This window comes from Sarcophilus harrisii, chromosome 5 (assembly GCF_902635505.1).
Source record: "Sarcophilus harrisii chromosome 5, mSarHar1.11, whole genome shotgun sequence".
NCBI lineage: Eukaryota > Metazoa > Chordata > Mammalia > Dasyuromorphia > Dasyuridae > Sarcophilus > Sarcophilus harrisii.
In genome coordinates, this window is record NC_045430.1 from 199,832,934 (window position 1) to 199,848,432 (window position 15,499).

At 41.3% G+C, this 15,499-nt stretch overlaps 1 protein-coding gene across 6 annotated transcripts; it reads left to right on the top strand.

Annotated features, from left to right (window-relative positions):
* The first annotated feature begins 8,760 nt into the window (after positions 1 to 8,760).
* On the top strand, positions 8,761 to 15,128 carry LOC111721136 (zinc finger protein 22-like). Of its 6 annotated transcripts, XM_023504983.2 has the most exons (3): positions 10,357 to 10,445; positions 11,715 to 11,770; positions 13,987 to 15,128. In XM_023504983.2, exon 3 carries the CDS (start codon positions 14,001 to 14,003, stop codon positions 14,526 to 14,528), a length of 528 nt encoding a protein of 175 aa, XP_023360751.1. In that variant the 5' UTR covers positions 10,357 to 10,445; positions 11,715 to 11,770; positions 13,987 to 14,000; the 3' UTR covers positions 14,529 to 15,128. The 6 variants fall into 6 exon arrangements, with proteins under 6 accessions (XP_031795246.1, XP_031795245.1, XP_023360751.1 ...); XM_031939386.1 differs by lacking the exons at positions 10,357 to 10,445; positions 11,715 to 11,770 and adding an exon at positions 8,761 to 9,703; XM_031939385.1 differs by lacking the exon at positions 11,715 to 11,770 and having other exon boundaries at positions 9,824 to 10,445.
* The last annotated feature ends 371 nt before the right edge of the window (positions 15,129 to 15,499 follow it).

A 15,499-nucleotide genomic window follows, 5' to 3' on the forward strand; every position in this document is an offset into this window, starting at 1 on the left:
CTCCTTAGTTCCAAGAGCTCTTGCAGCTTGTCCTTTGTCACCTCCAGCTCCCTCTGAATCTTGGTTCTGAATCTTCACAACTATCGCCTCCACTCACTCCGGGCTCTCAGTCTCCCAGAGTGCTCTTTGGCCCTGAGAGCTTCTTGTTTATATGCTGTACACTGAGTACACACCAATCATTATTTCACTGGGAAACCATTATATGTTGTAAGATTAAATCAATTCTAAACTAGATTTAAACATAGTCTCCTCAATTCCACTTAGTACCTTGTTTCAAGTTCTGGCCCATAACATCTCCTTGTAGGATCAGATCAATCATACTGAACCATGCTAAATTAGATAATTATTGTCTCTATCAACTCTAATGACTTAACACTTTGTAAGGATTCCAACAACTGACCGGTGTATTCTCCTGTCCCTCTCTAGGTCCTGAAATGTTACCTGCCAGTAAGCTGTGACTCACTTTGTATCAGCAATTGAATGTTGCAAGTTAGGGGACTCAGCTGAACAGATACCCTATGTCAATGCCATGTTTCATTGGCTTTTTGTCAAGGGCTCTGAGAGCTTGTCAGGATGAGTGTTCAGATAAAACCCTACCTACAGTTTGGTAGATGACCTCACACTATTGCTGACATTAAAAAAGGGGGAAAAAAAATGGATCACTTGTGGCCAGTGTAGTATTGACCTCAGAATTTAGTTGGACTGAAATTCAGATTTCAAAAACAGAGTCCATCACTGGGCCTGTCCTCTCAGCCTTTCCTACTTGGTAGTATTTGCCAGAGCTTGTGCTTTACTGACATGCTTTTTGAAAACCCAGGGACTACCTTCAAGTCACTGGGAGGTATCAAAATTGGACTTCTGTGAAGGAGAAACTCAGATATTCCCCTATAAAACTTCCTACTAGACTAGTATCCCTTGAGGACTAGCAAAGGTTACCCATCCACATTCACTCCCCCAGGACAATTTCTTTCTCCTCAATGTTTGTCTCTTGGAGGCCCTTTAACTTCGGGCCCCAGACTCCCACAAGGGTGTGCTAGGTAGCTCCACCTTGCTCTTGCTCAGATCTCTGCCACCTGATGAGCTGGGCACCAGGAGCTTTCTCATTCAGCTCTGAAGGAACCCATGTTTAACTTGTGATTCCTTGAAACTGGTGGCCACTTTTTTTTCCCTTTTCAGCCAGATAATCTATGGAAACAGGTCAGGGTTAAACTCTACCTTGTGGATATGATCCCCAGGCAGAACATCTGGTGCTTGCAGGGACCATGCTGGGGGAGATCCTGCTCCTTTGTGACTGGGATCTGGGTCTCCAAGATGGGACCAGGCAGCCTGACTTAAAAGGCTGGTCTGCTCATAAAGTCCCTACAGACTAAACAAGCAAGAGAACCCTCTCTCTTGTCCATACTATTCTCAGTTTGCCTTTCAGGAATTATCTTCTCTTTGAAGGCTTCCCTCAGTGTATATCTTGACACATGAGCTCCTACATAAATATGCTGGTAGAGAACAGAGAGGGAACACAGTATGTTTTTTCCTGGACCCACCCTCCACACCTTCAGCAAAGGTGCCGAGTCACAGGGTAGCTGCCTGGCTGAGCTAGGTTTAGAATCCAAGACTTTCCTGCCCTCTTTCCATCAATTATGAGGCTTCAATATTATTATCTCAATATTCCCTTCCCCCGACAATCATCCATCTCTCTTTTATTTTTGGTATAAACTATTCTGAAAAGGGCTAAAAATATAGATGACGTCCTTGGGTATGCTGCTGTTTGTTCTTTTAAAAACCTTGTCAGTGAAGTGCCCTCCTTTTCACAGGATGAGAGATATCAGAACTGGAAATGAGCTTAGAGATTATCTGGTTCAACTCCCTCCTTGTATCAGGTGAAAGATTAGACGTCCCCAAGAAGGAAAACAATTACCCAAGATCTTCTAGAAAGTTCACATTAGAGTGACTTTAGAATCCACACCCCAGGGGCCCAAGGCTCCTTGTGCTATAACTGTGGTTCTGATCCCTGCCAAACCTCTTAACTGAAGATGAAAGATGTCAACGGACACCCCATCTATGCTTCAGCCTCTCCAAGCCCAAGAGAGGTTTTTGACTGGCCTTGTGCCTTAACACAGATCAGGAGGGAGGGTATCCTCACAAGAAGTGCTCCACAGACCTACTTTAAAGGTCACTGACTTTAACCTCCTTCCTAATGCAGAAATTTCATATATCATAAGCCAGACAGCCTCTGCTTGCACACTTCAAATGATGGAGAACTCCCTCTCCCCAGATGACCTATTTTAAGTCAGCAATGCTCTGGGAAGAATGATATCAGAAAGACACCCTCCCCCACTCCCATTTAAAATCCTCTTACTGATTTTTGAGGTTCCATATTAGAGATTCGATCATCAGGGTTAAGCTTTGCCCTTTCCTTGAAGATATCTTTTCAAAATATAATACCCTGAAGATAGGCTTTGGGGGAAGGACCACAAACTCCTAAGACTGAGCACTGATTTTGTAATCTAAGGGACTGGTTTCAAATCCTGACTCTGCAATTATAATGTGACCTTAAGCAAATCATTGACCCCTTCAGGGCCTGTAAAGTAAGATTCTGAAATCCCCCATGGACACTCTCCATCTATGAATGAACTTAGAAAAGGAAGGGAAGGGAACTCCAGCAGATAATGGGAGTCATTGAAGACTTTCGCTGAAGCTTTACAATTTTGTTGTAGGCTGATCCTGCTGGGTATGGATACACACACTATACCCATATAAACACATATGTGTGTGTGTGTGTGTGTGTGTGTTTATGTGTGAATCCTATATAATATACATGTGAAATACATGTATAGGTTCCCTGCTCAGTGTGTAAACTTTAGAGATGATCCCTAAGGATCTAGAAAGAAGGCAAGGAAATAATTTTCCCATCATGGGGATCATTCTTGAACAATTTAAGTGCCTGAGTCTCTTTTAACTATGCTATTGAGCTGAGAGGTCACATTCATCCGCATTTGAGAGAGACTATTGATGATATTTGAACTCTAGTTCTTTTTTTTTTTTTTTTTTTTCAAAATTATGACTTTTTATTGACAGAGCCTATGCCTGGGGAATTTTTTACAACATTATCCTTTGCACTCACTTCTGTTCCGACTTTTTCCCTCCCTCCCTCCACCCCCTCCCCCAGATGGCAAGCAGTCTTATACATGTTAAATATGTCGCAGTATATCCTAGATACAATATATGTGTGCAGAACCGAACAGTTCTCTTGTTGCACAGGAAGAATTGGATTCAGAAGGTAAAAAATAACCCGGGAAGAAAAACAAAAATGCAAACAGTTTATATTCATTCCCACAGCTTTGGGTGTAGCTGCTTCTGTCCATCATTGATCAATTGAAACTGAATTAGATCTCTTTGTCAAAGAAATCCACTTCCATCAGAATACATCCTCATACAGTATTGTTGTTGAGGTATATAATGATCTCCTGGTTCTGTTCATTTCACTTAGCATCAGTTCATGTAAGTCTCTCCAAGCTTCTCTGTATTCATCCTGCTGGTTATTTCTTACAGAACAATAATATTCCATAACATTCATATACCACAATTTACCCCACCGTTCTCCAATTGATGGGCATCCATTTATTTTCCAGTTCCTAGCCACTACAAACAGGGCTGCCACAAACATTTTGGTACATACAGATTCCTTTCCCTTCTTCAGTATCTCTTTGGAGTATAAGCCCAGTAGTAGCATTGCTGGATCAAAGGGTATGCACAGTTTGACAACTTTTTGAACATTGAACTCTAGTTCTTAAACCCAAACAGGACTAGATCATGAAAGTCCAATGTAGCTTTCCCATTCTGTGAATTTGTATCAGGTCCCTTTTTCAGGATTTCCATACTGCCAAAGGGCACAATAACCATAGCATAACTTACTGACTTGAATTCAACAATTTGACAAAAGTTAATAAGCATCGACAGTGTGCAGAGAACACTATGCTAGGCCCTTGGCTTGAGGATACCGACTTAAACTCCATGGAATGTTGGTGCTGGGAGGGTATTTCATAACAGTTTAACTCCTTTGTTTCTTGAATTAAAAATGTTTTTATTGATATATTTTGTTTTTATATTACCTTTATTTCTGAACATATTCCTCCCTTCCCCATACCATCTTTTCTTTTCTTTTCCTTTCTCTTCTTCTCACTTCCCAGACACTCAATTCTTATAACAAAGAATAAGAGAAAAAAAATTGTTCTGCAAAACTAATCCACAGATTAACCACTTCTGACATATGCAATATTCCAAATCCAGAGTTTCCCACCTCTGTAAAGAAGGAAAGAAGGTGTATTTTCTTACCTCTTTTGGGGGTAAGATTTGGCCATTATACTTATAGTGTTATGGGGCTTTTTGTTATTCTTTTTGTTTACACTGTAGAAGTCATACAGTACATATTGTTTTCCTGGTTCTGCTTATTATAGTTCAGATTCTATTCCACTGCAACTAACTATCACAATTTATTTAACTGTTTCCCAATCAATGGACAGCTATTTTGTTTTCAGACCATTTCATTTTTTAAAAAAAGTTTTATGCTTTTTTTAAACACTATAATCATTTCCCAACATACTTTCTCATCCTCCTTTGTTATAAAGAAAAAGTTAAGCAAAACCCAATTAACAGCATCTAAATTTGATATAGTGTGCAACATTGTACATCTTTAGTTTCCTACCTCTACTGAGAGAAAGGAAATTTCGTCCTGTGTTTTCAAGGATCAAGACCAGTCAATTCATCTGAGTTTGACAACATTTTAGTATGCCTTGATCCATCCATCCTTTCTTTTCATAGATGAGAAAACAAGCATACAGGATTTAAGTGACAGCTAATTTTGAAACTAGGTTTCAAGTCCCTTGATTTCCATTCCAATACTCTTTCCACTGAGACTCCCCACTTGGTGCTACTGAGACCAATATCTTTATATAAGTATCAGCTTTCAGGGTTCCAGAGCAAAGATATTCAGTTGACACTGCTAACAGCTAGATGGCACTTTCAGAGTAAAGCTAGTAGGAAGGCTTCCCCAGCGAATGCATCATAAGCCTGATCCTGATGTAAACATATTCAGCAAGTAGAATCCCAAGTTGATTTTGCCCCTAGAGCGAGGTCAACCCTAAGTTTCTTCTACCCAGAGCTTTAAAGGATTGTTAAATGGTGCAGTGGGTTGAGTACTAGGCCTGGCATTAGGAAGACTCATTTTTCTAAGTTCAAATCCAGCCTCTGATGTTTACTGTTTGTGTGACCCTGGACAGGTCACTTATCCCTGGAGAAGGAACTGGAGAAGGAAATGGTAAACCATACCACTCTTTGGCAAGAAAATCACAAATGGGGTCATGAAGGGTTGGACATCTGAAAAATGATTGAACAACAACATAAATAGCCATATTCAATATAGGAAGAAAGCCTGATTCACCTAAAGCTATATGGTTCTTATTCTTGGGGGAGTTTCCAGTCTATTGAGGTAGGGGGAAGCTGTGATACAAGTATGAATACAACAAACATAACATATGTAGGGCACTAAACAGAAGCGGCAAGGTCAACTTAACAAGATTTGAGAATGAGACCTTTGTCCTGGTCCTAGTAACCTATCCAAGATATGGACATTCCTGTTGACATTGAATTTAATACTCTGATGATGTCTTTATGAAGCATGAAGAATTCCTCTTGTACTGAGGTACTCTTGGTCTTTTGAAGAAGACTGCTTCATGGATATACTATAGGCAGCTGGCACAGTACAAAGAATATTGGCTTTAGAGTCAGGACCTAGGTTCAAACTCTTGATATCCTGTGTGATTTTGAACTTCACTTTAACTCATCTCTAAAGTGAAAGGCTCAAAAGTAAATGACCACTCATGTTTCTTCAAGCCCTGAATATATGATCTTATGATACTTTTAACTTCTGCAAGTTGATTAGAATCTGAATTCCTAGTAATATTCAGCTCGTAACCTAAACTGACATAAACTCAGAGACTTAACAAGGAAATGAGCCTGTAATTAGGTATAGAAAGGTGAAAGGTTGTACAGCTGCTCAATTACCCTGCCTGATGTTAGATCACTTTTGGTGCTATCTTCACTCACCAGGTTCTGTTCTCCTGCCCTATATTACAATCTTATTGTAGATGTGAGGTACATCTTTGAACTTGATCTTTAAAAAAGTTCAAGCAGATTCAGTACCCTTTTTGTCTATTGAGTCCTCCTCAGGGCACTTAAGAGTATTGTAAACAGTGCTGTTAGTGTTCTAAGGGGAAGGAAAAAAAAAATCAAAGGACTGAAGAAAGAAGAAACAAAATATAAGATAACAGCTTTCAATAATGACTGACCTGGAATAGAGGTCAAGGAGAAATATTTTAAGAATCTTTGGACTTCATGAAAACCAATTTTTTTTAAAGGATGGATACTATATTTCAAGAAATCAGAAATGAAAATTGTCTAAATATATCAGAACCAGAAAGCAGAGTAAAGATGGAGAGAAACCATTAATTACTTCTTCTAAAAACAAAACCAAAAGGAAAAGTCCTGGGAATATCATATCAAATCTAGCGTCCCCATATCAAAGAAAAAAAAATACTGCAAGAATCTAGAAAAGAGCAGTTCAAGGAAAAAGAAACCACAATCAAGATTTCTCATAACTGGTATATATGAGGACAAATATGGATCATGATGATCAAACAGATATCAGATGAACTTTATTCTTATCTGAAATAGACAAAAGAAGGCTGAACACATCATAGTCAACCAGGAAAGATTCAGGTATGGGGAGAGAAATGGTTGAGAGAGGATAATACATATAATAATAAAGGGAATAACTTCAAGAAAATAAATTTTTTGATTCTGAAGAGAGGGCAGAGAGCAGAAGCAAAGAACTAGAATCTAGGGGGAATGGACAAGCAAAAAGTTGTATAAGAATGCAATGGGAACATTATTATACTGTAAGAAATTAGGATACTATTTCAGAGAAAACTATCAGAATAGAAGGATTTATGAGATACATGGAAAAGGTGAGAACTGGAAGTGGGATGATTGTAGAATGAATATAAAATATGCTCACAAGAAAGATGATTTTGAGGCAATTTACTTATGTGACTTTTTTTCACAAATTTGGAGCTGAAAGGCATCCCAGAGACTTAAGTTGAATTCCTTTAATCATACAGAGGAAACTGAGGTCCAGAGAAACAGGCTTAAAGTCATGCAGATAGTATGTGAAAAAGTCAAAATTTGAACCTAAGTCCTCTAAAACCTCATTACACGTTATTTCCTCTGTACCATACTACTTCTTGGTATGTCCTTAGAAATGGAAAATTTAAGAGAAGGGTCATATTTCTGAGAGAAGAAAAAGAATTCACATGTAGACTTCTTGAATTCAAGTTTTATATTATAGACATCCAGATAAAGATATCTGATGGGGAATTGAAAATATTGGGCCAGAGATTAGGAGAAAGATTGAAGGGGAAGATAAAGGTTTGGGATTCATCTTCAAATGTTAACTGAAGCTACAGGAGTAGATGAGAACATAGTGAAAGAAAAGATAGCAGCCAAGGATGGAACCTTGGAGGAGTCTTACTTTTAAAGTGCAGGAGAAAGATGAATTGCCAGTGAAAGAAACAGGAAAAACATAGGTAAAGTAGGAAGTAGAATATCATATTATCAAATCAAGGGGGAAAGAAAGTATCTGGAAGGACAAAGTAGTCTCTGGTAGATTGATAGATACCAGAGTAAATATGAGAGATAAGGGAGAAGAAGGGAGTTGAAGGTAATCCTGTATTGGTGGGAATGGGAGATTGGATGGATGGATGTTATCACCAGAGCTAGGAATGGTGAAATCAGAAGAAAGAGGAGGATTAGGGAGAACGATAATAGATTTGGCTTGAACTATAGTATAGACTTTGGGGTTTATTCTCCCATCCATTCTCACATCGACAGATCGAGTTTTCAAAGAGTAGCTGCTTCTGCTCCTCTCAGGGTCCTAGCAGGGAACACTAGGGTTTGGAGTATTTAATACTAATGTTTATAAGCCCCCATTTGATAAGTTTCCCCACCAGTTAACATCTCTCCAATATTAATTAATTAACAGGTAACATTAACTAATTTTTACAAAGAACTATTTGCTATGAAAATATAGCAGGAAAGGGGCAGCTAGGTGGTGCAGTAGATAGAGCACCAGCCTTGAAGTCAGGAGGACTTGAGTTCAAATGTGACCTCAGACACTTCCCAGATGTGTGACCGTGGGCAAGTCACTTAACGCCAACTTACCTCAGCAAAAAAGAAAAAGAAAATATAGCAGGAAGTGAAAGACAAAACTCTCAAAAGTTATCACTTTGGTCCTTAGGAAGAGTTGGCTCCAATTTAAAGTGGTAGCTACTAAACACTCCTTCCCCATAAAGTTCACTTCTAAATGGTCATAACCAATAAATTTCTCCCTTGCTTGTAGGACCCAGGCAAACAGCCTTGGCTTCTGGATCAATCTACCTCTGGAATGAATCTATTTATAAACTCCCTTTTTGGGAAACTTTCTGGTGGCTTTCAAAATTCTCAAGGTCATAACCTTGTCCTTTCTGTCTCCATTACTCCTTTACCAAGATTAGATAAGAAGGAACACAACTGAGACAAATAATAGAGAGTACCATGTGTTCAAGGTTATGTATTGTTACTTCCTGTGATTTCCAGGAGGCTCACCATATTTCTTATCTCACTAACATACCACTAGAGAAAGAAAGTTTGGTTATCAGCTTTTTAAAGATACTCAGTTGCTGCTCAGTAGCCACTTAAAAGATTTGTTTTGGGTTTTTTTTGTCTCCACTTGGTAAATCAACAGGAAAGAAACAGCACCTTTATATGCTCTGAAGTGAGTTGGGGGGTGGGGTAAAAAGGCTCTTCTATCCAGCATTTCCAAAAGCAGGTTCATCAAATCACCACATAGATATTATGGAAGTTCTAAGGATATATCCCTCACTAACTGGTCTCCCATTACAGAACATTTTGAGTTTGAATTGCCTAAAGGACATCTGGGTAGAGAAATCTTATAAACAATTGACGATGCAGGTCTGGAGCTCAGAAAACAAAGGGACTGGTGATTTAATTTTAGGATCATCTGCACAGGGAATCTGCACAAGAATGAAATTTCCAAGGGAGAGTGTAGAGAGCAGAGGCGTTGAAAGAGTCTCTCCCTTCCTCCCTTCTTTTCTTGTCTTTCTCTCTCCTTCCTCTGTCCACATAGGGTATCATACCCCTACTACTGCATCTTTTCCCTCTTTTTTCACCTCTGAAGCCTCCCAAGGTATCTTGGAGTTGTTTGGACAGATTTCTTTCTTAAGCATATAGGCCTTAAACCAAAACCAAGTTGATTTTCATTGGCTACCAAGCGGTCTTAGGCCAAGCCCCATTTTGTCATTGTTTGGGTCCTGATTGACACAAACTGAATGTAAATTGAAATCCTTTCTACTTTGTCCAGGAACCCTGAAGGTCTTCCCCTCCCATATTTATTTATTTATTTAGATTGAGGATTTTGTTTGTTTGTTTTGAGTAGGTCCTTGCCTCCAATGATATCAAGATTTAATCACTAAATGGGTGCGGCCTCAGTTAAAATGAGATCTGTGAAAGATCTTAGCTTAAAAAGGCCAAGGTCTCCTGTTGCATCCAGTGCCATCTGCTGATCTACATCCTGCCACTGGACCCAGAAAGTGAGGTAGGTGATTTTGCACAGCTCTCCCCGAATATCAAGGTATCCTTTTTCTGATATATCATGATTCTCTTTCAGAATGAAGGACAAACAATAACGAGGTATATAGATGAAAGATCATTAGCAGTAATAAGGCTATTAGTGGACTTAAAGAGACAATTTATAAACCATACTGCAAAGTGCTGAAAAATATAAACTCCCATTTCTAGGAGTTTGGCAGCAAAGAGAAGAGATAGGAGCAAAAGCTAAAAAAAGTAGTGGGGTCAAGGGACAATTTTCTTTTGGAGTGTATTTGTAAGCTGAAAAAGGAGCCTGCAGAGAAGGAATTATTCGAGTATTCATGAGAGAGAGGAATATTAATGAAGCAAGGGCAGGAAGCCAAAGCTGACTTATCAGAGGAGGGACCTATGGGGTAGAAAGAAAAAATGAGAATTGGAATTTCGGTGATAGTAGGATACACTCTTGGCAATTGATTGGATGAGAGAGAGAAAGTTTTAAGATAAGTGAAGTGTTGAGGTTTAGATGAAGTTAGTTAGTTTTTGGGAAATTGGAGACATTGCTTTTTTTTCCCTCTTAGGCTGGAGGGAAGAAGAGGACATTTAATGCCAGGAAGGAAAGCTAGTTCAGATTTATGAAGCTTTATGTCTCTAGTTTAGGGATCATTTTAGAGAATAGTGAAGGATGAAAGCCCTGAGACTGAAGGACAGGCCCTCTGGATTCACTCCAAGCAGGGAATCTAGTGTCACTGGTGAGTAAATCCTAAAAGCCCAGATCTGGTGCCTTCATTGAATTCCTCTAAATTCTGGCCTGATACGAGATGAACCAGGAAGCTGGCTTTATAAAATGGAGATGAGAATTTGACCTAGCTGGTAAGGAATTTGGGTGCATATGTGTGTGGGGGTGGGGGAAGGGGAATTTTGAAACAAAAATGGAAAGGAAAAATCCTTTCTACTCTGAGTGGGCAGAGGAGGTTTGAGTGCCCATAAGTACGTAATGGCAGGATTTCTCTGAAGTTAAGAATTCGTTAGGGTTAAGGATTTTAGGCTGTCACCTGAGGTTTCTCCACAATTTATTTTGGCCCCAACGGGAGAATGACCTTGGGAGTTCCAGCTCTCCCTCCGGGGGACTATTGGTCCAATCTGTTGTACCATAAAGCGTTTTAGATTTTGAGAAAGAAGACTTCTTTTCTCATCTGTGTGACCTTGGTCACTAACTTTTATGGCCTCAGTTTCTCCATCTGTTAAAACAAGATGCACTAAATGACTCTTCCGCTGGAAATAATATGATTTCTGGATCCCAGGGATCCCTTTCTCCCAGTAATCCCCCGCTTTGGGATGCTGGTCGCCCCTCCCCCGTCGCCAGCTCTCCTCCCTTCTGCGGTCCAGCTTTTGGGGCCAGCTAGACCTCTGGGCGGTTGGGGCTGTCGGGTAGGCGTGCGTCGGGGGGAGAGCCCCGGACTCGGCCCACGGACGGCAGAATCACGTAAGTCCCAGCTCCAGCCGGGGACCGCTGCGGTAGTTACCGTATTTACCAAGGATGCGCCGAGGAGGGGGTGGGTGGACTGAGGCTGTCACTGCGGAAGCCTTACCGTATTTGCCGAGAGTCGCGCGGAGAGCCTCCCTAGCCCTGAAGAGCCGAGGGGGCTTTTGCAGCAGGAGATTCCCTTATCTACCTAAAGCTGCCTGAGGTCGCTGCGGGTGGGTTACCGTAATTATTGAGTGCAGCGCTGGGGCCTGGGGCCTGGGCTTGAGAGGGCGGCTCGTAGCACGGCTACAGCCTCCTTTTTTTGCTGGAGGCTTGCTGCTGAGGGTGGGGTGCCGTGGGTGGGCCAGCGGTCCTACGGAGCTGCAAGTCAAAGGCAGGGCAGGCCCGCGTACCTGGAGAAGGGTGCCTGCGGGAGGGCTATTGTATTAAAAAGGAAAGCTTAGCTGGAGGTTTACCGTATTTACCGCAAATTTACCTTGAAGCGGTGGGAACCAGCTCTGGCTCCTAAAGTTACCGTATTTCCCGCACGCAGCGCAGCTTCTCGTGGGGTCGGAACCAGGAGGAGGAGCTGGGACACAATCCAGACTTGTGAGTTTGGGACGGAGGGACGGGCACAGGAGTTGGGGGCAGAAGTCGGGAATCGCCGCCAGCTCTTCCTCGGACGAACGCCGAGAGAGAAGACCATCCTCGGGCTGCAGGGGTTGGGGTGGGAGGAGACATGATAGGGAGATCTAAATGGTGCAGGAACTGATGCAACGGAAGGACTGGGGACCTTTCAAAGGAGCTGTCTGCTCCCAAAATTTGGGTTCGTGCCTGGGAGAGGCCTCCTGGGTCTCTGTCCCGCCGACGCTCCCAATATCCCGGCTCATCTCTGCTTCCCTCCCTTCTCCCCCACTTTACACATGGGAAGATGGAGAAGGGAAGAATATATAGCAGTGGTTATGGGGGATGAAAAATCCAGGACTCTTTAATCCCAAACTCTGGAGTCTGACCTTCAAGATTAAACCGCAGAATTTTGGGAAGCGAAGCGGGTATGGCCGGTAGTGTCGGGTACATAATAAATGCTTGTTGACGAATTCCAGGAAAGGCTGGAGAGCGAGAGTATAGGGGAAAGCTTGGGACCGGAGCTGGATCTTCTACCTTGAACAAGTGATTTTTGTCTTGTATCACCAGGGCTTAGCACACAGTAGGCACTTAATAAGTGTTTACTGAATTGAATTTGTTGAATTGAACTCAGTTTTCTTATTTGGAAAATGGGAATAAATAACCCCTGCGTGCTTTGAAGTAGGAAAGAAAATACAATGCTAAAAGAAGTACAAAGGACCTTTTTGTAACTGTCATAATTGTAATGATAACTAGAATTTATACAATGCTGTATATACCTGAACTCATTCAATTCTTGCAACAGCCCTGTGAAGGTAGATGCTATTGTTAACCCCATTCACAATTGAGGAAACTGAGCCCTGCAAGGTTAAATGACTTGGTTAGTATCATACAGTTAATACATGTCTGAGGCAGGGTTCTAACTTGAACTTAGAACTTGAATCTTCTTAACTCCAACTCCCACACTCTTGCTACTGCCCATGATAATAAAAAAATTTTAATATTTTTACTATACTGGAGTACATACCCTGTGGGAGAGAGGGCCTTTGAGACTTCAAACTGATAAATGAAGGAATCCCAAGGATTAATTTGAGTTAATCTATAAATATTTATTGACTCCTCTAATGAATGCTCACTTCTGGTAGCATTGAGGGTACTAAGAAACACAAGGCATCATCACTTCATCTTCAGGGATAACAATGGAGTCTTTAGTTGTAACGGACATAATATGAAGAGTTACTTTACAAATAGTATAATGCAATGGAGGGAGTTTGGCCTTGAAGCTAGGAGGCAATCAGTCCACAAGCAGTGTTGGGCACTATGCAAGATGCTTGAGGATATGCATTTAAGCTCTGCTTAATACAAATCTATTATACTTTCCCTATGACTTTGGACAAGTCAGTTAACCATGATATACTTCAGAAACCCTTTTTTGTAGTTTATTTGTTGAAATTGTTTTATATTCAACCAAAAAAATTTACTTTCTTTTTTCCTCCTTTCTCATCATTAGTTTTTTAAAAAGGAAAAAATCCTATGCACAAAAAATATGCATAGTCAAGCAAAACATTCCTTCATTGGCCACATCCAAAAATATAGGTTTCATGTAAACTCATTCGAAGGCCATCCATCATCTCCCTGTCAAAAGCTGGGCAGCATGCTTCATCTCTCCTCTGGATTCATGAGTGGTCCTTGAATTGAAAGATTTTCTAAGAATAGAATCTAGAGATGAATTGTTATCCTGCATTAGGTAGGGAGATTCTTCACAAGGAGTTCCCATGATAATTGGAATCACAAGCCCAGATCATCAACAACAACTACTACAATACACATTCTCTCTGGTTCTTTCTTTCTTTACCTGTAAAATGATGGCCTTAATCTAGACCAGGAAAAGGAACCCTGTGGGATCACTGACTTAGAAAACCACAAATTAACATTATCTTGCAGTATATTTTAATTCTATTAAACATTTCCAAATTAGATTTAATCTGCGACTGGGGATATTTAGGGTGAGGTCGACAACTGTATTGTAGACAATATAAAGTCTGTTCTAGAATCAACTGGTATGATTTCATATGTAAAATATTAATAGCTTCTTTAGGAAACGTAAGCAGGGAAATTTTCCTGGTCTGGACTAGTCAGAAGCCAGAGGAAGAGAGGAACCATTCCATTTTCCTAAACCCTTTCTCTCTGTGTCTCCCCAGAAGTTGGTGACTTAATGAATGGAACCCTTGAACTGTTGGAAGTGCCCATGTCGGACCTGTCCCCCCTAGGAGGAGAGCCTCCCGAGGCTGATGAGGAGAGTCCCAGTGATGATCAGGGGCTCGTTATCCACCACCCAGCAGAGGAACAGGCCTACCGATGTCTCTTGTGTGGGCAGACCTTCCCTCAGCAGTCTAGCCTAGTTCGGCACCATAAGGCTCACACTGGAATGAATGGAGCAGGGAGGGCTTTGTATGTTTGCCCTGAGTGTGGCAAGGCCTTCAGCATCCAGCACAACCTCTCTGTCCACCAACGCATCCACACAGGTGAGCGTCCTTTCTCGTGTCCTGAGTGTGGACGGCGATTCAGCCTCAAACAGAATCTGCTCACCCATCGGCGCATCCATAGTGGCAAGAAACCTTACCAGTGTGCTCAGTGCAGGCGCTGTTTCCGAGAGGCCCGCTTCCTCCTTAACCATCAGCGTACCCATGCCAGAATGTCCCCTACCCCACCCCAATGCTCTGAGGTCTCTGAGCAGCAGTGATGTTACTTCAACCCTTGCTGGAGCTGGAGCTTTGCCCAAGAAGGCTCTCTCCAGACTTATGCATTCAACGATGGCTGTGGAACTGAGGGGCACCTAAACTAAGCTCAGTGTTCCTCCACCTAGAATATCCTCTGTAATAAGACCATACAAAGACGGTTTACTGGATTCACATCTGCTGTGTTCTGCTTTCCAACCCCTAACTATAGGAAAAGATGAGAGAGTAGGTCCATGATGGTGGTGAGAAGTCCAAGAGAGTGGAAGGACTGGATCTTGTAGGTGTATATGGGCTATCTAGTGGCTGCTATTCCCTGGAATTCCTTGGTGTCCCAAGCCTTTGAAGATTCCCATCTTACTGAGCATAGCTGCTTTGGTCAGAACTATTACTCCTGCTATTATCATCTCATTTGTAGCAAATGTGGGAACAAAGAGGTCTGAGACTTGAGACTCTGGGGTATAGAGCTTCAATCTGTGGTGTCATGTGGGAGGAGGGCTGAGAGATGGAAGTTCAAATCGGTATAATTCACTTCACTTTTATAGAATATATTTTTCAGTGTGCTTAAAGATTGTACAAATAAAGGATTACTGTACTTTGCCCCTCCATTTATAACTCATTTTCCTTCATTTTTCTCCCTTCCCACTTAATTTGGTTGTGCCACTTATTTCCTGTGTGAGCTTGGGGAAATAATTTGTTTCTAAATATCTCCAATATCCCCATCAACTCTTAAATCATAAAAACTTGGCACTATGAGCCTTTCCCTTTCCTATTCCCAACTCCATGCATCCTGGTCCCACTGCCCACTGGGATGGGGGATAAAAATTCTATTCGGAATTACCATTAAGAATTATTCATGTGCAGGGTATAATTGTACAATAATTGTATAATGGTAACAGATGAAAGGTTTGTACAATTATACCCTGCATCTGTTACCAGGAAAGACTGAGACTGGGGGTTCAACTGAATTGTAGCATTC

Bases quoted from the DNA above. Each gene is read 5' to 3' on its own strand.
- LOC111721136 (XM_031939384.1), top strand. From the start codon at position 11,032: ATGCTGGTCGCCCCTCCCCCGTCGCCAGCTCTCCTCCCTTCTGCGGTC. The intron at 11,180-13,986 runs GTAAGTCCCAGC...GTGTCTCCCCAG, and splicing joins CCCACGGACGGCAGAATCAC to AAGTTGGTGACTTAATGAAT.